The 20,798-nt window shown below is 52.2% G+C and overlaps 2 protein-coding genes across 7 annotated transcripts in view; one reads left to right on the forward strand and one right to left on the reverse strand.

Annotated features, from left to right (window-relative positions):
* LOC120298167 (H-2 class II histocompatibility antigen, E-S beta chain-like) overlaps positions 1 to 6,713 on the reverse strand; it is a 56,183-nt gene extending 49,470 nt beyond the window's left edge. For 5 of the 6 annotated variants that reach the window (XM_039321620.1, XM_039321621.1, XM_039321619.1 and 2 more), the window contains exons 1-2: positions 6,554 to 6,713; positions 2,218 to 2,490 (exon numbers count right to left, since the gene is read on the reverse strand). In XM_039321620.1, the coding sequence (XP_039177554.1) occupies positions 2,218 to 2,490; positions 6,554 to 6,644 (364 nt within the window). In that variant the 5' untranslated portion in view covers positions 6,645 to 6,713. Of the gene's footprint in view, positions 1 to 2,217; positions 2,491 to 4,646; positions 4,854 to 6,553 lie in introns of those variants that run through there. The other variant, XM_039321617.1, reaches the window with a different exon arrangement.
* Positions 6,714 to 9,980: 3,267 nt separating this feature from the next.
* Positions 9,981 to 20,798, forward strand: LOC120298164 (H-2 class II histocompatibility antigen, E-S beta chain-like). The gene is made up of 6 exons (XM_039321615.1): positions 9,981 to 10,002; positions 12,190 to 12,386; positions 14,574 to 14,787; positions 18,839 to 19,120; positions 19,281 to 19,394; positions 20,268 to 20,798. The coding sequence occupies exons 1-6, from the start codon at positions 9,981 to 9,983 to the stop codon at positions 20,279 to 20,281; spliced, it is 843 nt and encodes a 280-aa protein (XP_039177549.1). The 3' UTR covers positions 20,282 to 20,798.

Here is a 20,798-nt window from a genome sequence, read left to right on the forward strand (position 1 = left end):
ATCAAAATTCGTGAATCACCTAAAATAAAAGGAATAGAAATTAACAAAAATGATTATAAATTAAGGGCTTTTGCAGATGATCTGGTTGTTACTTTGTCTCAACCAACTTATTCTGTAATGGAGTTGCTACAATTGATAAATCAGTTTGGACAAGTTTCAGGTTTCAAGATTAATAACAATAAGACTAAAATATTGTCAAGAAACATGACCAACTTGGATAAGGAGACCTTAGTTAGACTGACAGGTTTCGAGGTTGTTAATAAGGTAAAATATTTGGGGGTTATTTTATCTGCTTCCAATGCAAAACTGTACAAAAATAATTATGAAAGGCTGTGGTTTAAAATACAAAAGGACTTAGATAATTGGAAAAAGCTGCAATTGTCCCTATTGGGGAGAATAGCAGCGATTAAAATGAATGTCTTGCCAAAGTTTCTTTTTTTATTTCAAATGATACCTATTTTGAAGAAAGAAGCAAATCTAGATGAATGGCAGAAAGGTATCAATAAATTTATCTGGGCAGGGAAAAAACCAAGAGTAAAACTTAAAATTATACAAGCTATACGAGAGAGAGGTGGACTCAAGGTACCGAATTTGAAATTGTATTATGATGCTGTGGTTTTAACATTAATCAGTGATTGGGTTAATTTAACAAATGTAGATATACTCCTTTTGGAGGGGTGGGATTTATTATATGGATGGCATGCCTATTTAATTTATAATAAAAAGGTTGACAGGGTTTTTAAGTCTCATATTTTAAGAACTTCTTTACTTCGGGTTTGGAAGAAATATTATAGAATTGACTCAAGAATTCCATTATGGGCTATTCCATGGCATGCAATAGAAGGAATAAGGAAAGGAGTAAAGATGGATGGTATTTCTTATATACAATTACTTAAGTGGGATGGTAAAAATTGGCAATTAAAATCCATAGATGAATTAGCACAAGAACATATTAATTATTCATGGTTTCAGTATAGACAATTATTGGAAAGGTGGAAGATAGATTATAAAGTGGGTTTATTTAGAGAGGATGAGAACTTGCTAAAACAAATTAGAGATCAAAGTCGAACCCATATAAAAAGAATTTATGGTGTATTAGTGGAATTGGATTCAGAAGCAGAACTAGTTAAAGATTGTACGGTTAAATGGGCTCAAAATTTTGATAAACCGATTTCATTAGATACATGGGAGATTATTTGGGTGAGGAATGTTAAATTGACACAAGCACAAAATTTACGGGAAAATTTCTATAAAATGTTTTATAGATGGCACCTTGATCCACAAAAAATGTCTCGTATGTATTCAAATTTGCAGCCTAAATGTTGGAGATGCGGTTGCTTGGATGCAACGTATTATCATATCTGGTGGTCATGTAAAAATATAAAAGCTTTTTGGATTAAGATATGGTGGAATATTCAAAGAATTTTTAAAAAGAAGGATAAAATTTACTCCACAATTGTTTTTGTTGGGTATTGTTTCCGATTGTGATGACAAAGAAATTATTTTAATGTTAAACTTAATTACAGCGGCAAGGTTGTTAATAGGACAATATCGGAAGAAGGAATTTTTGCCTACTTTGCAAGAATGGTTTTTTAAAGTTTCTTACTTATCTGAAATGGCAAAAATTTCGGCTTTTTTGAAAGACCAATCGCAAGAGAAGTATCTTTTGGTGTGGAAAAGAAGGATAAATTTTATACAATATAAGTATGATATTAGAAAATATTATTTAGCCTTTGAATAATTTATATTTAAAGTTTAAGATATTATTTAGAAGTGTAGAATAGTTTTTTTTTCTTTTCATTATTTTTCTTATTTTCTTTTTTTTTCTTCTTTTTCTCTTTCTGTTTTTTTACATATAATGGAGTTAAAGTATTTAACAATTCGTTTATTGAATGTAATCATATTTGTTTGAGGTTTATTGAGTTTAAAAGTTTTTTCTTTTAAGTTCTGGTTAACCCTGTATTCAGCTCTGGGAAGAATGGGGGAGGGTTTGGGGGAGGGTTGGGAGGGATTGGGAAAGGGGTTTTTATTGTAAAATTGTAAAAATTTATAATAAATAAATAAATACCAATAAATACCAATGAATAAATTCGATTGATCGGAGAGCACAGAATAAAAAAGGGGCAAATCTTTCTCCGGGAGAGTCCTAAGAAATGGAATGAAAAGGGGGGGGTCCCTGCATTCCCCCCCCCATGGAACTCCCCCTCCCCCACTCACCTCTCCGGCCAACCACGGAAGCTCTCTGGAGAATCTCGTAGTTGTGTCGGCAGAAGCGATCCACTCCGGTCTTCTGGTACTGCATGAAGGCCTTATCGCTGTTCCACTGGTCCACATCGGGCTGCGCCAACGGAGTGACGGCCTCGAATTTCCCGAGATCGCTGTCGTAGCAGTCCATCTCCTGCCGGTCGTAGAAGTCCCGGTTCAGGAACCGCACCCGCCGCGTCCCGTTGAAGAAACGGCACTCGACCTTATGCTGGAACAGGAAATGGGCTGCGGGGGGGGCGGTGGAGCAGAAAGAAGAGAGCCCTCAGGAGGGACTCCAGGGCCCATCGTTCCCAGCGGCTCCTAGAGGAGGGGCGGAGGGACGGGAGACCTGCCGCGAGGGACTGCCGGAAGGCGCCCCCTGGAGGAGGGATGGGGAACCGTCGGTCCCAGCGGGATCCCCCCTTGGTGGGGGTCTGGAGGGGGGAGGAAAACGAGGGAGGGGGAAAGAGGGACCCCCCCTCCATCTCCCCAGGATGGAAAAAGGCAGGCAGAAATTCAGTCGGTCCAGCCCTCCGTCCGTCTGCAGGGAACGCTGGATTTCCCCCCCCCCAAAGCGGCAGGAAATATGGGGGGAGGGAAGAGACCCCCCCCTCTGGGCTGGAGGGGAAATAATATCCAAGCTTCTCTCTCCCTCTTCCTTTTGGGAGCAGAAGGGAAGGGGGGGTCACAATAAGGATACCCACACCCATGCTCCTGGGCTCTCCCTGCCCTTCCCTCCCCCCCCCATCTTCAGCCCCACAAGCTGCCTTTGGGTGCTTTTCCAGGCCTCTTTTCTGCCCCCTCCCCCCCGCAGCCCCCCAAGACCACCTCAGAGGGAGGGGCTCCAGCCCCCTTCACTAAAGGGGGAGTCTTGAGGAGCAACCCAGACCCCCCCCATATCCCTCCCAATAGAGGCGGAGAAGGCGAGAGAGGGGAAGATTTTCAGTCTTGGGGGCTGCAGCTTTAGAGGGGTGTCCAGGGGGGGTTGTGGACTTCCTTTTTTGCCCCCTCCCATGAATCTGAACCACAGTCCCCCTTTCTCTATGTGCCTGCAGGGGTGGACTAGATGCCCCTTTAAGCTCCCTTAAGGCACCCCATGAGGAGTCCACACTGGGTCTGCGAAGATTTTGAAAGGGCCAGGGGCCGGGGGGGGGTTTCTCTCCAGAGACCCTCCCTCCCCCTGGTCTCGCTTGGCCCAAAGGGGCTTCTCCAAAAGGCAGCTGGACTTTTCTGGTTCTTCCCTTGAAGACGTTTCGCTTCTCATCCCAGAAGCTTCTTCAGTTCTGACTGAAGGGTGGAGGGTGGAAGGACGGATGTTGCTTGCGGTCATTTTGAAAGCCGGTCCCTGGTTCTCTGAGGGGCCTTGAGGACCCCCAGGGGTTTATCTGGGCCCTCAGGGTCCCCTGAATTGGGGGGCAAAGGGGTGGGGAGCCTTCCTGGGGCTGCTGAAAGGACCCCATTGTAGGCAGGAGATGGGGGGTCCTTTCCCTCCCCCCACTCTGTTGAGGGGGGCTGCTCAAGTTTGACCTAGATGGCTTGGGGGTCTGGGGATCTTGGGGAGAAGAGAACCCCAGATTCCCTAGTTACCCCCAAATTTTCTTTCCCACCAACTTAACTGCCATTGCGTGATTTGGGGATTCAGCCCTTTTTTCTGTCACCCTGAAGCCCCCCAAGACCACCTCAAAGGGAGCATCTCCAGCCCCCCCTCAACAAAGAAATCGTTTTGGGGAGCCAATTTAGGGGAGCAATTCAGACCCCACCCAATCTCCCTCTCAATCCCCTCCAGGTTGCAATTCAGCAATGGGGGAATATGGGGTGGGGGGTTCTGGGTCTCCCCCAAAATTGAGAGTCTCCCCCAAGAAGGAATCCAGCTCAACTCTTCCCTCCCCTTTAAAAAATGGAGGTTCAGAAGAAAAACTGAGGTTGCAAAAACACTTTTGCCAAAAAAAAAACCCTTTTTCTTATACTCTTTGCTGGCCTTTGTGGATTCAGCTCTGAAAATGCCTCAGTTTCCCTCTTTCGCTTTCGCTTTCTGTCTTCTTCCTCTTTCAGTGCAAGAAACTTTGGGGCTCAGGCGCTAATTCGGGGTGCGCAAGGTCCCCCTCCCACCCAGCCACGGGGGGCGGAGAGGGGGCCCAGCTGCCTCTTATCCCATCTCGGCTGCCTTCTCACGACCCCCGCCCACCTCGGCCATAATTAGGCAACGGGGGCTCCCTCTTCGTCCTGCGGGGGGGAAAATGCGGCGAGGGAGGGAGACCACGCGGAGATCGAGGCACTTGCAGTCTCCCGCCTCTTTTGCCTTCGACCTCTTTCCCTACTTCAGGGGTCCCAGCCCCTTTCTCCCCCCCCCCCTCAGGAGCACTGACGGCCCCTCCCAGCCCCTCTCCGAGCCCCCTCCTTACCGGGCGCCTCCTTCCCCCCTTCGCTTCCGGGGATCCGGGCCAGCGCCCCCGCCAGCAACAGAAGAGGGACCCCAACGGAGCCCATGGACGCCGCCCCACCAGCGCCCCCAGAGAGCGGGGAGAGAGACGCGGAGGCTCCCAGCCCCAGAGGCGGAATCGGGGGGTCTGGCTTGGGGGGAGGAAGCGCTTTCCTCGGACTTCGGAATTGGGAGGGCCCAGAAAAGCGGAAGGACCAATGGGAATTCTCCCTTCTGCATCGTCATCGGTCTCCGGGCAGAGCCTCCCTTGAGTTCATCCACAAGAGGAGATAGTGCGAAGCCGAGAGAGAAGCGGAGAAAGTTGGAGTGGGGGGGGGGATGCATTTTAGGGAGGCGTTTGATGCCAGCTCCGGAGAGGAGAGGAAGCGGCACTCGCACCTCCCCTGGTACAGACAATGGGGTGCGAGGAGGAGGAGGAGGAGGAGGAGGAGGAGGAGGAGGAAGAAGAAGAAGAAGAAGAAGAAGAAGAAGAAGAAGAAGAAGAAGAAGAAGAAGAAGAAGAAGAAGAAGAAGAAGAAGAAGAAGAAGAAGAAGAAGAAGAGGGTCAGGAGGGACTCCGAGGCCCATGGTCCCCAGCCTCCCCTCGAGGAGGGACACAGGCTTGTGAGAGGAGGGGAGGGAAACCTACCGCAAGAGGCTACCGGAAGGCGCCCCCTGGAGGATAGATGGGGAACCGTCGGTCCCAGCGAGATTCCCCCTCAGTGGGGGTCGGGAGGGGGGAGGAAAATAAGGGAGGGGGTAGCTTCCTGAGGGACCCCCCCATCTTCCCCAGGGTGGAAAAAGACAGGCAGAAGTTCAGCTGGTCCAGCACTCGGCCTAACTGTCTGCAGGGAACGTTGGATCTCTTTGTCCCCCCAAACTGAGAGGAAATATGGGGGGAGGGAAGACCCCCTCTGGGCTGGAAGGGAAAATAATATCCAAGCTTCTCCCTCCTTTTCCCTTTCGGGGACATAAGAGGCGGGGGTCACAATCAGGATACCCACACCCATGCTCCTGGGCTCTCCTCGCCCTTCAAGCCCCCCCTTCCCATTTCCCCTTCCCCCCCGCCCCCATCTTCAGCCCCACAAGCTGCCTTTGGATGCTTTTCGAGGCCTCTTTCCACTCCTCCGCCCCAATAGACCCCCCTGCAGCCCCGCAGACCCTCTCAAAAGGAGGGGCTCCACCCCCTTCACTAAAGGGACAGTTTTGGGGAGCCAATTTAGGGGAGCAATTTAGAGCCCCCCAATATACTTCTCCCTCAGTTCCCCCCTCCCCTCCAGGTCCCGATTCAGCAATGGGGGAATATGGGGTGGGGGTTCTGGGTCTCCTCCCCAAATTCAGAGTCTCCCCCAAGAAGGAATCCAAACTCAACTCTTCCCTCGCCTTAAAAAAAATAGAGATTCAGAAGAAAAACTGAGGTTGCAAAAACACTTTTGGTGGCTTCTCTGGATTCAGTTCTGAAAATGCCTCAGTTTCCCTCTTTCGCTTTCGCTTCCCGTCTCCTTCCTCGTTCAGTGCAAGAAACTTCGGGCTCAGGCGCTAATTCGGGGTCCGCAAGGTCCCCCTCCCACCCAGCCACGGGGAGGAGGGGCGAGAGGGGAGCCCAGCTGCCTCTTATCCCACCTGGGCTGCCTTCCCGCGACCCCCGCCCCACCTCGGCCACAACAAGGGAAGAGGGGAGGGGGCTCCCTCTCCGTCCTGCGGGGGGAAAATGAGGCGAGGCAGGGGCGGAGACCACGCGGAGATAGAGGCTTCTGCAGCCTACTGCCTCTCTTGCCCTCGACCCCTTTTCCCCCACTTCTGGGGTCCCAGCCCCTTTCTTCCCCCACCCCCAGGGGCTCTGACGACCCCTCCCAACCCCTCTCCTCCCCCTATGAGCCCCCTCCTTACCGGGGGTCTCCTTCCCCCCTTCGCTTCCGAGGATCCGGGCCAGCGCCCCCGCCAGCAGCAGCAGCATCAGGGGGAGCCCCGCGGAGCCCATGGACGCCGCCCCACAAGCCCCCCAGAGAGCGGGGAGAGAGACGCGGAGGCTCCCAGCCCCAGAGGCGGAATTGGGGGGAGGGGGCGTTTCCCTCGAACTTCGGAATTGGGAGGGCCCAGGAAATCAGAAGGACCAATGAGAATTCTCCTTTCCGTAGCGTCATCGGTCTCCGGGCAGAGTCTCCCTTGACTTCACCAGATAGTTCGGCGCAGAGAGAGAAGCAGAGAAAGTGGATGAAAATCCCTTCAGTCGGGGGGGGGCGCAGCTCAAAGGGGGGTTTCAGACCAGCCCTGCAGGGGAGCATGCACTTCCTTTTGCCCTTCCCCCCCTTGGTCCTGCCTAGAAGGGCCGGGGGGCTGCAGGGGAGGGCAGAAGGGGAGGGGCAGCCCCGCAGCCGGCGAGGACTTGGGGGTCCCTGAGGCGGCTGACTGGGCGCCTTCACACACGGAGAGACACGCGTTTCCTGGCCCCCCGTGAAGAAGGAGGCCAAATCCCCGTCCTGGGTGGGACTGGCCCTCCCCCCTTCCTGGGGCCAGTCCCCTCCCCCCCTCCTGAAAGCCTCTGCTTGGACCCTTCCCCTTCCCGGCAAAGGGGCTGCCGGAGGGGGGGGAGGTTTTGCCCCCAGCGCTGGGGGGGGTTTTCACCCCCTGAAATAGGTCGGATTTGGTTGAAGAGGGGCTGTTGTTGATCTCAAGGGGGGGGGGAAATCAGAGGGGGGAAAGCGAGAATCCTCCCTGCCTCCATCCTTTCTCTTCCTTCCCTCCCTTTCCTCCCTTCCCTTCCTTCCTTCTTCCTCCTCCCTCCTCCCTTCCTTCCTTCCTTTTCTCTCCTCCTCCCTCCCTCCTTCTTCCCTTTCCTCCTCCCTCCTCTTTCCTTTCCTTCCTTCCTTCCTTCCTCCCTTCCCGTCCCTCCTTCCTTCCTTCCCGTTTTCTCTCCCTCCCTCCTCCTTCCTTCCTTCCTTCCTTCCTTCCTTCCTTCCTTCCTTCCTTCCTTCCTTCCTTCCTTCCTTCCTCCTCACAATTCAAGAATGCCGGTGTTAACTTGGATTGCCAACAATGTTCTGTCTGTGACAAAACAAAACACAAAATAGCTTTTTCCTTTGAACTGGGGCATTTCCAACCAAATTGGCTCTCCCTCCCTCCCTCCCTCCCTCCCCCCTTCCTTTTTTTCTCTCCCGGGTGCAGTTTGTGCTCTGACTGGATCTGGAACCGGCAGGGAAAAGGCCTCCCTTTCCTGCTCCGTCCCTGGGAGGGGAACCCCTCGCCGCCTCGCTCTGGAGGGGGGGGGGAGGGAAACCCTCCGATTCCCAGGGAGAGCTTTTTTCCCAGGAGGGGGGAGGCAAGGAATGGCGACCCCCCCTTGGAAAGACCCCCCTCGGGGAGAGCAGCCTCAGGGGGCCCCGAGAGCCGGTGGGCTGTCCTGCATGGGGGGGTTCACTGGAGGCGGGGCATTGTCTTGGGGGTGGGGGCTCCTCTCGGGATCCCTGAGCGGAGGGGGGGATGGGAGGGGGGACTGGGACCCCGCAGCCGCCAGAGAGAATCCTTGGGACATCCAGGCTAGGAAGAAGGAGGTTGTCCCCTCAGGAAATCGCCCCTCGGCTGTCCTCCAGCGACCCCCTCCCCACCTCAGCCACAGCCAGCAAAGGGAGGGGCCTCTTTCCCTCCTCCTGGGGGAGGGATGATGGGAGGGAGTGGGGGGGCTCCCGCAGTCTCTCTCGCCCTCCATCCCTCTCCCAAAGTCACGTCTGGGGTCCCAGCCCCTTTTTCTCGCCCTCCCCCAGGAGCGCTGACCTCCGCCCGCCCAGCCCCTCCTGAGCGGGGTTTCCCTTCCCCCCTTGGCTTCCAGGGATCCGGCCCAGCGCCCCCGCCCGGCAGCAGCAGGGAATCCCCGGCGGAGCCCAGGGACGCCCCCGGCCCCAGAGGCGGAATCGGAGGGGGGGGTCTGGAGGGTGGGCGGGGGACTTCAGAACTGGAAGTACCTCCAAGGGGAGGAACCAATGGGACTTCTCCCTCCTGCAGCGTCATCGGTCTCCGGGCAGAGTCCTTTGTGACTTCACCCACCGCAGACACAGCGAGGACGATCCTGGGCTGCCGGGAGGGACGTCTCCCCCCCCATCCCCAGGGAGGTCGCCCTGCTCTCGGCCCTCCCCGGTCCTGTCTCCTTTTTGGGGGGGGGGAGATGGTCGTGGTGGGAGTACGTCTGAAGGGGGGAGACGAGGGGATCAGGGCCCCGAAGAGGGAGGGAGGGTGAGAGGGAGGGGGGCGCTGGGTGCGAATGGGGCAGGAGCCTCCGTGGCTTCTGAGGGGCTCAAACGGGCTCCGATCCTGGAGAAAGAGGCCCGGATGAAGCCAGGAGAACCTCCAGCTCCAGCAGCTTCCCAGCCACGGAAGAGGCTCTCCGGGGGAAGCAGGAATAGGGCGTCTCCGAGGGGTCCCCTCCCTCTGGCAGGGCTTGGGGAGATTGAGGAGGAGGGGGTCCTGCCCCTTCCCCTCCCTGGGATCTGCCCACCCTCCTCCCGAACCTCTTCTGGCTTCGGATCTAAACTAGCCCGGTTGGTCAATATGGAGGCAGGGGAGGCCTCAATCCGGGGAGGGGGAGGGGAGGAGGGAGGACTCTCTAATGGGGGGGCAGGAAAGAGGAGGAGGAAGAGGAAGTGAGGGAGGGAGGAGGAACACCAGGTTTTTCTACCATTTAACTTTTATTCTTTTATAATGAAGGGAAGGGATTCAGAGGAAGAGTAGTGGAGATGAAGCTGCTGTGGGTTCAAAGCAGGAAGAGATTTGGGCTTCTGGACTGACAGGCAGGCCCAGAGTCCCTGGGGTCAGTTTATAGGGAACGGACCGAAATGGAACGGAACAGACAGAATAGGGAATGGAATGAAACGGAACAGAACAGAACAAAATAAAATATGGAATGGAATGGAACGGAATAGAACAGAACAGAACAGAATAGAATAAAAAATGGAATAGAAAATGGAATGGAACGGAACAGAACAGAATGGAATAGAAAATGGAATGGAATGGAACGGAACAGAACAGAACAGAACATGGAATGGAATGGTTTTGTGGTCTACTTTGTCAAATGTCTTACTGAAGTCTAAGTCTACCATGTCCACAGCATTTCGCTGGTCTACTACCACTTTATTAAAAAATTCAAACGCATTAGCCAACATACTGACTATTGTTAGGCTAAAACGCTCCTGATCAAATTAATCATAAAAGGCATGAAGAACAATGAAAGCCCCAATCGCCCTGGTCACAGCCCTTTATTCCCTGAGGCTTTTCAGCTCAGAATCCACACAAATCTCCGAGAGACTCTGAATACAAGGCTACGGCGATGGCGCAGCAGTTAGAGTGCAGTACTGCAGGCCACTTTAGCTGACTGTGTTCAGCAGGTCAGCGGTTCAAATCTCACCGGCTCAAGGTTGACTCAGCCTTCCATCCTTCCGGGGGGCAATGTAAATATATATATACATTGCTTACTGGTGTACACCGCTTAGAGCAGTGGTTCTCAACCTGTGGGTCGGGACCCCATTTGGGGTCGAACGACCATTTCACGGGGGTCGCCAAACAAGTCTGTCAGCCATTTTTTCCTCTTTTCTTTGGCCACGCCCCTGGCACCCGGTGATGTATAAGTGTTTGGGGGTCACCACAACATGGGAAACTGTATTATGGGGTCGTGGCATTAGAAAGGTTGAGAACCACTGGCTTAGAGAGTGCTTGCACTTAAAGCGGTATATAAGTCTCATAAATAAATAAATAAATACAGCTTTATTGTTTGATCAAAGAAGAGCCCGATGTCTCAATTTCTTGTCACACGCACAGCGAGACAGAGGAAAAAAAGGCACACACACTAATAAATGTTTTTCACTTTTATAGCTAAGGCACTTTCTCAGGCTAACAGGCTAAAAGATTCCTTTTTCGTTTGAATACGTGTTTATCAGGTTAGGTCAGTTTCAGCTTGTCACAGGCTACGCTTCGAATACACAACTGCTGGCAAGCAGCCCAGAACTTTCTCCTTGGGCAGGTATATTTGCAGCGGAGGAATGATACATTGCAAGCTATAGCCGATACTTTTAAAGTGAGAATAGAACAAAATAGAATATAGAACGGAATGGAATGGAACGGAACAGAATGGAACAGAACAGAATAGAATAGACCAGGGTGAACCTATGGCACGGGTGCCAGAGGTGGCACTCAGAGCACTCTCTGTGGGCACACATGCTATCGCCCCAATCCTAGGCCTTCAGCTGGGTTTTATAAAACCTTTTTGCTTTAGGCCGCCATCACCGTCTGCAAAAAAAAAAAAAGTTCAATCAATCAGTCAATTTCAACTTCTCACAGGGAAAAAAAAAGATCTTGCAAAGTTGGAATTGATTGATTGAACTTTTTAGTCCCACCCAGTCACTGCAGCCACACCCACTCGATGGGCCACACCCAGCCAATGGGCCACGCCCACCTGGCACCCGATGATGGATAAGTGGGTTTTGAGTTGCAGTTTGGGCACTCAGTGTCTCAAAGGTTCGCCATCACTGGAATAGACGGAGCCTTGTGGTGCCCCACTGCTTACTTCTCTCCATGTGGATATGGGGCCATTGGGGGCTACTCCTTGAGTAGGCTTGTCAGCCAGCTACAGATCCATCTGGTGGTGATGTTGTTTATCCCACCTTTTCCTAGTTCAGCAAGGAGCAGGTTGTGGTCTACTTTGTCAAAAGCCTTACTGAAATCTAGGCATGCGACGTCCACTGCGTTCCGCTGGTCTACTGATTCAGTCCCTTGATCCAAGAATGAGATGAGATTGGCCTGGCATGATCTGTTTTCCACACACCTTGCTGGCTCCCGGTTATCACTGTGTTTGCTTCTAGTTGTTCGCAGATCTCTTTTTTGATTATCTTTTCTAGGATCTTCCCAGATATTGAGCTTAAACTGATTGGTCTGCAGTTTCCTGGGTCTGTTTTTTTTTCTCCCTTTCTTGAAGATGGGAACCACATCAGCCCTTTTCCAATCCTCGGTTCTTCCCCGCTGCTCCAGGATTTGTGGAGGATGGGGTTCTGATATAACATCTGGTATCGGTTGCCTGAGGAGTTTGGGAGTGTGTGTGTGTGTGTGTGTGTCCGCAATTCCCCCCACATGGTCCAGACCTGGGGGGGGGCTTCCTGCTCCGAAACTGGCGAGCCCAAGAGGAGCCCTCAAGTTCTGGCTCCACTTTGCTCTAGGCTCCCTCTGGGAACCGAAAGGGCATCTAGTCCACCCCTCCAGACACCCAGAGAAAAGGAGGCTCTGGTTGAGAATCACGCGGGGGGGGGCGCAAAAGGAAGTCCGCCCTCCCCTCCGGAGCTGGCATGAAACGCCCCCCTAAAGGGCAGCTCCCCCCACCGGACTGAAGGGATTTTTCCCCCTCCCACTTTCTCCGCTTCTCTCTCTGCGCCGAACTATCTCCTCCATCGGGCGAAGTCAAGGGAGGCTCTGCCCGGAGACCGATGACGCTGCAGAAAGGAGATTTCTCATTGGTGCCTCCGCTTTCCTGGGCCCTCCCAATTCCGAAGTTGGAGGAAAGCGCTTCCTCCCCCCAAGCCAGACCCCCCGATTCCGCCTCTGGGGCTGGGAGCCTCCGCGTCTCTCTCCCCGCTCTCTGGGGGCGCTGGTGGGGCGGCGTCCATGGGCTCCGTTGGGGTCCCTCTTCTGTTGCTGGCGGGGGCGCTGGCCCGGATCCCCGGAAGCGAAGGGGGGAAGGAGGCGCCCGGTAAGGAGAGGGGCTGGGAGGGGCCGTCAGTGCTCCTGAGGGGGGGGGAGAGAGAAAGGGGCTGGGACCCCTGAAGTAGAGAAAGAGGTCGAAGGCAAGAGAGGCGGGAGACTGCAGGGGCCTCGATCTCCGCGTGGTCTCCCTCCCTCGCCGTATTTTCCCCCGCAGGACGAAGAGGGAGCCCCCGTTCCCTAATTATGGCCGAGGTGGGCGAGGGTCACGGGAAGGCAGCCGAGATGGGATAAGAGGAGCTGGACCCCCTCTCCGCCCCCCCCCCCGTGGCTGGGTGGGAGGGGGACCTTGTGAACCCCAAATTAGCGCCTGAGCCCCAAAGTTTCTTGCACTGAAAGAGGAAGAAGACAGAAAGCGAAAGCGAAAGAGGGAAACTGAGGCATTTTCAGACCTGAATCCACAAAGGCTAGCAAAGAGTATAAGAAAAAGAGGGTTTTTTTTGGCAAAAGTGTTTCTTCTGAACCTCCATTTTTTTAAGGGGAGGGAAGAGTTGAGCTGGATTCCTTCTTGGGGGAGACTCTCAATTTGGGGAGGAGACACAGAATCCCCCACCTCATATTTCCCATTGCTGAATCGGGACCTGGAGGGGAGGGGGGAACTGTGGGAGAAGGATATTGGGGGGGGTCTGAATTGTTCCCCTAAATTGGCTACTCAAAACGATTTCTTTGTTGAGGGGGGCTGGAGACCCTCCCTTTGAGGTGGTCTTGGGGGGCTTCAGGGTGACAGAAAAGAGGGCTGAATCCACAAATCATGCAAAGGCAGCCAGTAGGGGTGAAGTTGATGGGAAAGAAAATTTGGGGGTAACTAGGGAATTTGGGGGTTCTCTTCTCCCCAAGATCCCCAGACCCCCAAGCCATCTACGTCAAATTTGAGCAGCCCCCCCTCAACAGAGTGGAGGGAGGGAAAGGACCCCCCCATCTCCTGCCTACAACGGGGTCCTTTCAGCAGCCCCAGGAAGGCCCCCCACCCCTTTGCCCCCCAATTCAGGGGACCCCGAGGGCCCAGATAAACCCCTCAAGGCCCCTCAGAGAACCAGGGACCGACTTTCAAAATGACCAAATGACCACAAGGAATATCCGTCCTTCCACTCTCCACCCTTCGGTCAGAACTGAAGAAGCTTCTGGGAGGAGAAGCGAAAAGTCTTCAAGGGAAGAACCAGGAAAGTCCAGCTGCCTTTTGGAGAAGCCCCTTTGGGCCAAGCGAGACTAGGGGGAGGGAGGGTCTCCGGAGAGACCCCCCCCAGCTCCCCTCGGCCCTTCCGATGTCTCCACTGACCCAGCCTGGACTCCCCATGGGGGGTCTTAAGGGAACTTAAAGGGTCATCTAGTCCACCCCTCCAGGCAGAAAGAGAAAGGGGGACGGTGGTTCAGATTCATGGGAGGGGGCGAAAAAGGAAGTCCACAACCCCCCCCCTGGACACCCCTCTAAAGCTGCAGCCCCCAAGACTGAAAATCTTCCCCTCCCTCGCCTTCTCCTCCTCTATTGGGAGGGATATTGGGGGGGGGGTCTGAGTTGCTCCTCCAAACTCCCCCTTTAGTGAAGGGGGCTGGAGCCCCTCCCTTTGAGGTGGTCTTGGGGGGCTGCAGGGGGGAGGGGGCCAGAAAAGAGGCCTGGAAAAGCACCCAAAGGCAGCTCGTGGGGCTGAAGATGGGGCAGAAGGGGGAAAAGGGAAGGGGGGGGCTTGAAGGGCGGGGAGAGCCCAGGAGCATGGGTGTGGGTATCCTTATTGTGACCCCCCCCTTCCCTTCTGCTCCCAAAAGGGAGAGGGAGAGAGAAGCTTGGATATTATTTCCCCTCCAGCCCAGAGGGGGGTCTCTTCCCTCCCCCCCTATTTCCTGCCGCTTTGGGGGGGGGGAATCCAGCGTTCCCTGCAGACGGACGGAGGGCTGGACCGGCTGAACTTCTGCCTGCCTTTTTTCACCCTGGGGAGATGGAGGGGGGTCCCTCTTTCCCCCTCCCTCATTTTCCTGCCCCCTCCAGACCCCCACCAAGGGGGAATCCCGATGGGACCGACGGTTCCCCATCCCTCCTCCAGGGGGCGCCTTCCGGCAGTCCCTCGCGGCAGGTCTCCCGTCCCTCCGCTTTCCCGTCGCTCCGCCCCTGCTGGGAACCATGGGCCCTGGAGTCCCTCCTGAGGGCTCTCTTCTTTCTGCTCCACCCCCCAACCTCCCGCAGCCCTACGGGACGCGGCGGGTGCGGTTCCTGGAGCGGCTGTTCTACGACCGGCAGGAGCTCGTCCGCTTCGACAGCGCCCGCGGGGAGTTCGAGGCCGTCACGGCGTTGGGGAAGGCGACTGCGGAGGCTTGGAACAGGGATGAGCGTCTCCTGCATGCCTTCTGCCGATACAACTACGAGGCTCTCCAGGGCGGCCCCGTGATTGGCCGGAGAGGTGAGTGGGGGAGGGGGAGTTCCGGGGGGGGGGGAATGCAGGGACCCCCCCCTTTTCCTTTCATTTCTTCGGACTCTCCCGGAGAAAGATTTCCCCCTCTCCAGCTTCCTCCTTCCCTTACCTACTCAGGAGGGAGAGTGTTTAATATTGACTCGTTCTGTATATGGAGGGCTGGGGGTCTGCACATAGGTTGCACAGAGTGTGTTTTTAGGGTGTGTCATGCATGTCTTTCACTCTGAGAGCGGGCAACTCAATTTCGTTTTGGATGTGTGCCGTTGTGCCCACCGTAAAAAAATGACAAAAAAGGTTATCATCTTCTCTTATGTATTCTCTACTCTCAGATCTATGAAATTTACTCACTGGTATTTATTGATATCTAGTGATACTCCTAAACCGCCCCCCTCAAAGCGGGGATCTGGATGGCCTACAATATAACATCACCCCTAAATAAAAATGTATAACAAATAAGCTTTAAAATTAAATTACACTTAAAAAGTTTGAAATTCTACAAGGATGACAATGAAACATGGAAAAGGGAAGCAATAGATGCCTCTCCTTCCCATCCCTCCCATCATCTTCCTTCTCTTCCCAAGGTCCAAAGTTTCCCCTGCCCAGAAAAACTTCTTTCTAGAATATTATACCAAATATTATATTTTTCTTTGAGGGGGGGGAGGAATCCAGCAAGCTCTCTCTCTTGTCCAGTATATAGAGATATTTCAATATAATCTATATACTATATAACATTTCAATATAATATTTTAAATTAATAAATCAATAATATTTATTGATTTATTTATCAACTTTTAAAACTATCTGTCTTTTTCACAGAGGAACTCTGGGTGGTGTACAGATAAAACATCAAAGCACGAAAATAGGCTATACAACTTGAGATCTAAAAGGCAGGAACTGTTAAAAGTCAGTGGGAAAAACTCATGAAAAGCATCCTTTTCTCTGCCCCCCCCCAACAAAGCCCCAGAGCCCCCTTTCCCCCCCTTTCTGGAAGGCCAGGAGGGGGGAGGGGCTCCCTTCACCTCTGGGGCCTTTGGGATTTTAGGATAAAAAGTGAACTTCCAAAGGAAAAGGGAATCAGGGAAGGCTCTTTCGTCTGCTGGGCCCTGTCCCTCTTTCAGTTCTTTTTATCCTTTATATTTTATTTTATTCTATATATACATATTTATTCTTTAGTCATTTGTTCATCCAATTTTGTTCTCCGCATATTCAGTCTGGAATTCATTTTTACTCCTAAATTCTTCCCTGCAAACCTAGGAGGATAATTAACTGTTCATAAAAAAATCCCGACCAGATCCCAGGATTAAATTACAAATAACCAAACCTTTAAAAATTACACGTTCTTAAACTTTATATAATGAGCTGTTCATCAGAGAATCCCTCAACGGAGAGAAACATAGCAAAAGTTCTCTGATCTGGAGTGGATCTAAGAAGGACCCTCTTGGGGAGCTCACTCAGCCCACCTCCCCATTAATCCACCCAAGAGTTGTGCCATTTGCTGAAGGAGGAGATCAAGAGGGATCCCTTCCAAGGCTCTTCTGTGATCCTGGGATCTGCCTAATCTCCTCAGCCACCAACTGCTCCCACCTTCTCTTTCCCCAAGATTCCCCCCCCCCCAGATCCTATCCGCCCTTCCTGTCCGGAATGGGGCAATTCACTGCAGGACAATTCAAAAATTTTGTTCAATTATTTAAAATAATTTTAAAAATGTTTTTTTTTTTTATTTTTGTCCTTCACATTTCATTTTCCTCCTCCCTCGGCCTCCTTCCTTTCCTGATTCTCTTTCTCCATTTCTTCCATATTGTGTAACTTTTGTGCTGCATTGAGTTGGCTGAGTTGTCCTAGACCCCTGCCTGCCCCCCATCCCAGGCAGGAGGGTGGGATCCCTCCCCACCTCCCTCCCCAGGGGAAATGGGGCTGGGAGGGAGGCCGGAAGCTGCAGGGAGAGGTTGGGGGGGGAACCTGGGCAGAAAAAACCAAAGGTTCAAGTACAGATTAGGCGAAACCTGGCTCAAAATCAGGGGGTCCTCATGGGGAGCCTCACACTGGAGGTAGTTGTTGAATTCAGAGGCAATCCCCCCTCCCACCTCACACCTCCTGTTCCTCCCCATCTTTTAACTATAATTTTATCTTGAATTCCATTTTGATTGCAATAGAAATATTTATCTGTCAGGATTTTAATGTTTTAATGCTGTAAGCCAGGGCTTTTCAACCTTTTCACCGACTGTACCACTTTTAGGATATGGCAATATTCGAGTACTACCTAGCAAGATGTCAAACACTTGATGACCCCCCAAAAAAAACCTGTTCAAAGTTGCAATTCCACTGAAATGACTTATGACCATTTTTCACACTTATGACCATTGCAGCATGCCCAGGGTCATGTGATTTATATTTGGATGCTTCGCAACGGATTCATATTTATGATGGTCACAGTGTCCCAGGGTCATGTGATCCCCTTCTGCAACCTTTTGACAAGCAAAGCCATTGGCAGGGCTGCTGGTGGCTAAGTGCTAAGGCGGGACTTCCTTCCCTCCTTCCCTCCCTCCCTCTTTCTCATTCCCATCTCCTTCTGAAGGACGAATTTGACCCCCCAATTTCCCTTCTTCCATATATTCATTGAACAAGGAAAAGCCTCCAGAGACAGAAAAGACAAGCCATTGAGAGAACTAGCTTAAAAAAGCGCATTCCCCTTTAAGAATTAGCTACTGGCTAGAAAGGAAAGTTAAGTAGCCCAGTGGGCACTTAAGGAAGAACAAAAATGTAGTAAGTATGGCTGCCGGCTAAGGCAGCCTCCCCAAATGGCTCCATTCGTAAGTAAAGGAATTCTATAGGCAAAATCCATTCAGGAGAAAAATACTTCAAAATCCCTTGCAGCAAAACTTACACCTAAAAATAGTAGAGCAGTAGAAGCTAACATGAGACATCAGCCATCAGCCAAATAGAAATTGCCAAACACTCTTTAAGAAAACAAAGCCCTCATTGCACAAATCCCAGAACTTTAATGTCACAAAAGCACAAATGAATCATTCCACTCTCCATCTCACTCCTTGCCTCACCTCCAGCCAGTGCTGCCTTTCTTCATTGCTGCCTTTCTTCATTCCTCATGGAGAGCAACCCCTCCTCCCTACGTTCCTTGTCTCTTGGTTGCTGCCAGCACAGGTGGCTGCCACAGAAGTTGTAGATCCACTTGTGGCCGGCCTGCTTGATCTCCTCTCCTCTCCCCCCACCCTCCTCCTTCTTCTTTCCATTCTGTGCAGAGAGCTGACTCCTCCTCCTCCCAAGGCTGCTTCTTTTTCTCTCTCTCCTTCTCCCACCCAAACTGCCGCCTCTTATAGCCTCTCCTGTCTCCGCCCCCTCCTCCTCCTTTCTCATGGGGGAGGGGGGTGAGCCGGAAGTGAGCCTGGGGCCTTTGCCTCACCCCAGCCACTCTGCAGCTCCAGAGGACTCTCTCACAGTAAGTCCTTGCCTGCGCTGGCTCGTTCCCTCCCCCACTACACTTGGCTGAGCAGGGCAGCATACCATCTGCCATGTGCTCATGTACCACAGGTGGTACATGTACCACCAGTTGAAAAGCCCTGCTGTAAGCTGCCTAGAGTTATTTTATCATGAGATGGTGGCAAAAAAATTTAATAAATAAATAAATGTTCTGGTATTCTACCTATTTTTTAAAAATGTGGTTTTCTTTTGAATGGGATCCCTGCAATTCTCCAAAACATACTGTGTGTGTCTTCCCCATCTTCTGGGTCTCTTTCCATCTCCCAAACATCTGGCAGGAAATTCCTTCTGTCCTGGGACATTTCCAGCATTTATTCCTGTTGGACTTGTGCAATTTGATGATGGAAACTGATCCCAACCAGGAACGATTTATGTTTTTCCATCTTTCAGGATTCCGTTTAATTTCTTGCTGCAATTTGCTTTGGAAATGACTTAAAACAAATACTATTTTCAGGACTGAAAAGGGATCCTGGCCTGAACTAACCCACTTGGTTTCCTGTTCTGACCCCTCCTGTGTCTCCTCCATATACCTCCTCCCCTCCAGCCAAGCCCACCGTCTCCATCTCCCCCACCAAGCTGGATCCCGCTTCCCCCAACACCATCCTCCTCTGCATCGCGAGGGGCTTCTACCCCGTGGAGATTGAGGTCCAGTGGCTGACGAACGGGCGGCCGGAGGAGGAGGGTGTGGCCTTCGGGGAGGAGCTCCAGAATGGAGACTGGACCTACCAGCTCCATGTGCTGCTGGAGACCCAGCCCCAGCGGGGGGACGTCTACACCTGCCAGGTGGAGCATGCCAGCCTGGAGGCCCCGATCACTGTCCCGTGGGGTGAGCCCCTCCCCTCCCTCCCCTCTGGTCTGGGGACCCCCTCCTGCCCTGAGAAGGGGGGAGATACCCTCCCTGTGGGGGGAGCTGGGATGGACCCTCCTGGGGGGGGGGAAGCTGGCCCTGATCTTCCTACTCAGTGAGGCTCCTTCTCCTTCCCCAGAGCCCCGTTCCTCCAACTCGGCCAGGAGCAAACTCTGGACGGGGATCGTGGCAGCCGTGATTGGGGTGATCTTCTTTGCCATGGGGCTCTTCCTCTACATGAAGAGCAAGAAATGTGAGTCTGGGGGGCTGGATGAGAGATTGTGGGGAGGGGACCATCCAGGGGAGGCCTCTCAGCAAGCTTAGCAGATGGCAAGGAGGCCCCCTTGGAGATTTGCTTGGGAAATTCTGTTCTTTGAGAGTCTACTGTATAAGTGAGCATCCTGCAACCTATTATGGGCTATTGATGGAGAGGGAGACACCCTGAGTGCTCCAGCCCATGAAGGGTCCTGATTGGGTCTTTTTCTCCTTTCAGCAATTCCCATCCAGCCTCCTGCAGGTGACTTTCTCCCCAAGTTATAGATGTTTCTTTAACATTCCTTAATTGTTCCTTTTTTTAAAAAAAAAAATGTGCCTGAACAAATTTTAACAAATTAACACAAATTTTTGAAATTTTGGGCAGCTTTTCATTACAGAGACCTGAAAACAGTGCAATGAAAAACAAACACACACACATAAACACTAAAATCTGGCCCAGGAGGTTTCCAGGTTTTGGGAAATTGCAAAGGAGAAGGGAAGTCTCCTTGTGACATTTCACACAATTTCTGGCAAAGTGACACCCAGCTTTGCTACCACTCCCCATCCTGGCCCCATCTTCTTTGTTAATATGAAACGTCTGGGGGGAGGGAGACCTCCTCTCTTGATTAACTCCCCAATTAAGTCAATTGGGAAAAATTCCATAAGCCTCTGGAGATGAATTGTTGATCCTTTGCATCCTTTTCCTTTGGAAAAAGGGGGGGGAACACTCCCTCACTTTGTTCCTACCTATCAACCACCTCCCTGCAATGTGGGCCTGTCTGGGGGGGTGGCTGAAAGAGAGGAATAATAAGCTATTTACACTGGCTTCACTTTATTTTCTAAATTTCTCCCCATCTCTTTTTTTCTACAGCACTCATGAATTAATCCTGCCGTCCTTCCTGCTTCCTTGTGGGAAAGGAAGGGGCTTTTTTCCATTAGCTGAAGAATTTCTGTCTCTTTTTTGCAACCTCTGAAAAATGGAGGGTCAAGATTTTAGATTGGGGGGAGGAGGAGAATGGCAGCCTGGAGTTTTTCCTGCTGAGACCCCTCTGGCTTTCCTTTGAAGGCCTCTCTTTCTGTGAGGGAGCAGTGGAGCCTATCTAGACTGACCCAAACTATCATTACTGCAGCCCCACAGCCCTTCCTGCCTTCGCGTCTGAAGCCCCCTCCCTCTGGGCAGAGGGTCTCCAACAGAGAGAGTCCTGGGTTAATCTCGTTTGGCCCCCAACTGGAGCTCATCTGAGACCCCCCCCTCAGAAAAGGCCCTGAGTGGTCCTGTGGCCAATGGCCTTGATCTCTGGGAAGGTCACCCTGATGTCCATCTCCCTGGACTGAGGACTCCTGGGCAGGGGGTGTTGGGAAGGGTGTCTTCCCCAGGGCCTCTTGGGGCCAGAGCAGAAAG

Source organism: Crotalus tigris, unplaced genomic scaffold (assembly GCF_016545835.1).
Source record: "Crotalus tigris isolate CLP2741 ecotype Arizona unplaced genomic scaffold, ASM1654583v1 scf7180000023757.169203, whole genome shotgun sequence".
NCBI classification, from domain to species: Eukaryota; Metazoa; Chordata; class Lepidosauria; order Squamata; family Viperidae; genus Crotalus; species Crotalus tigris.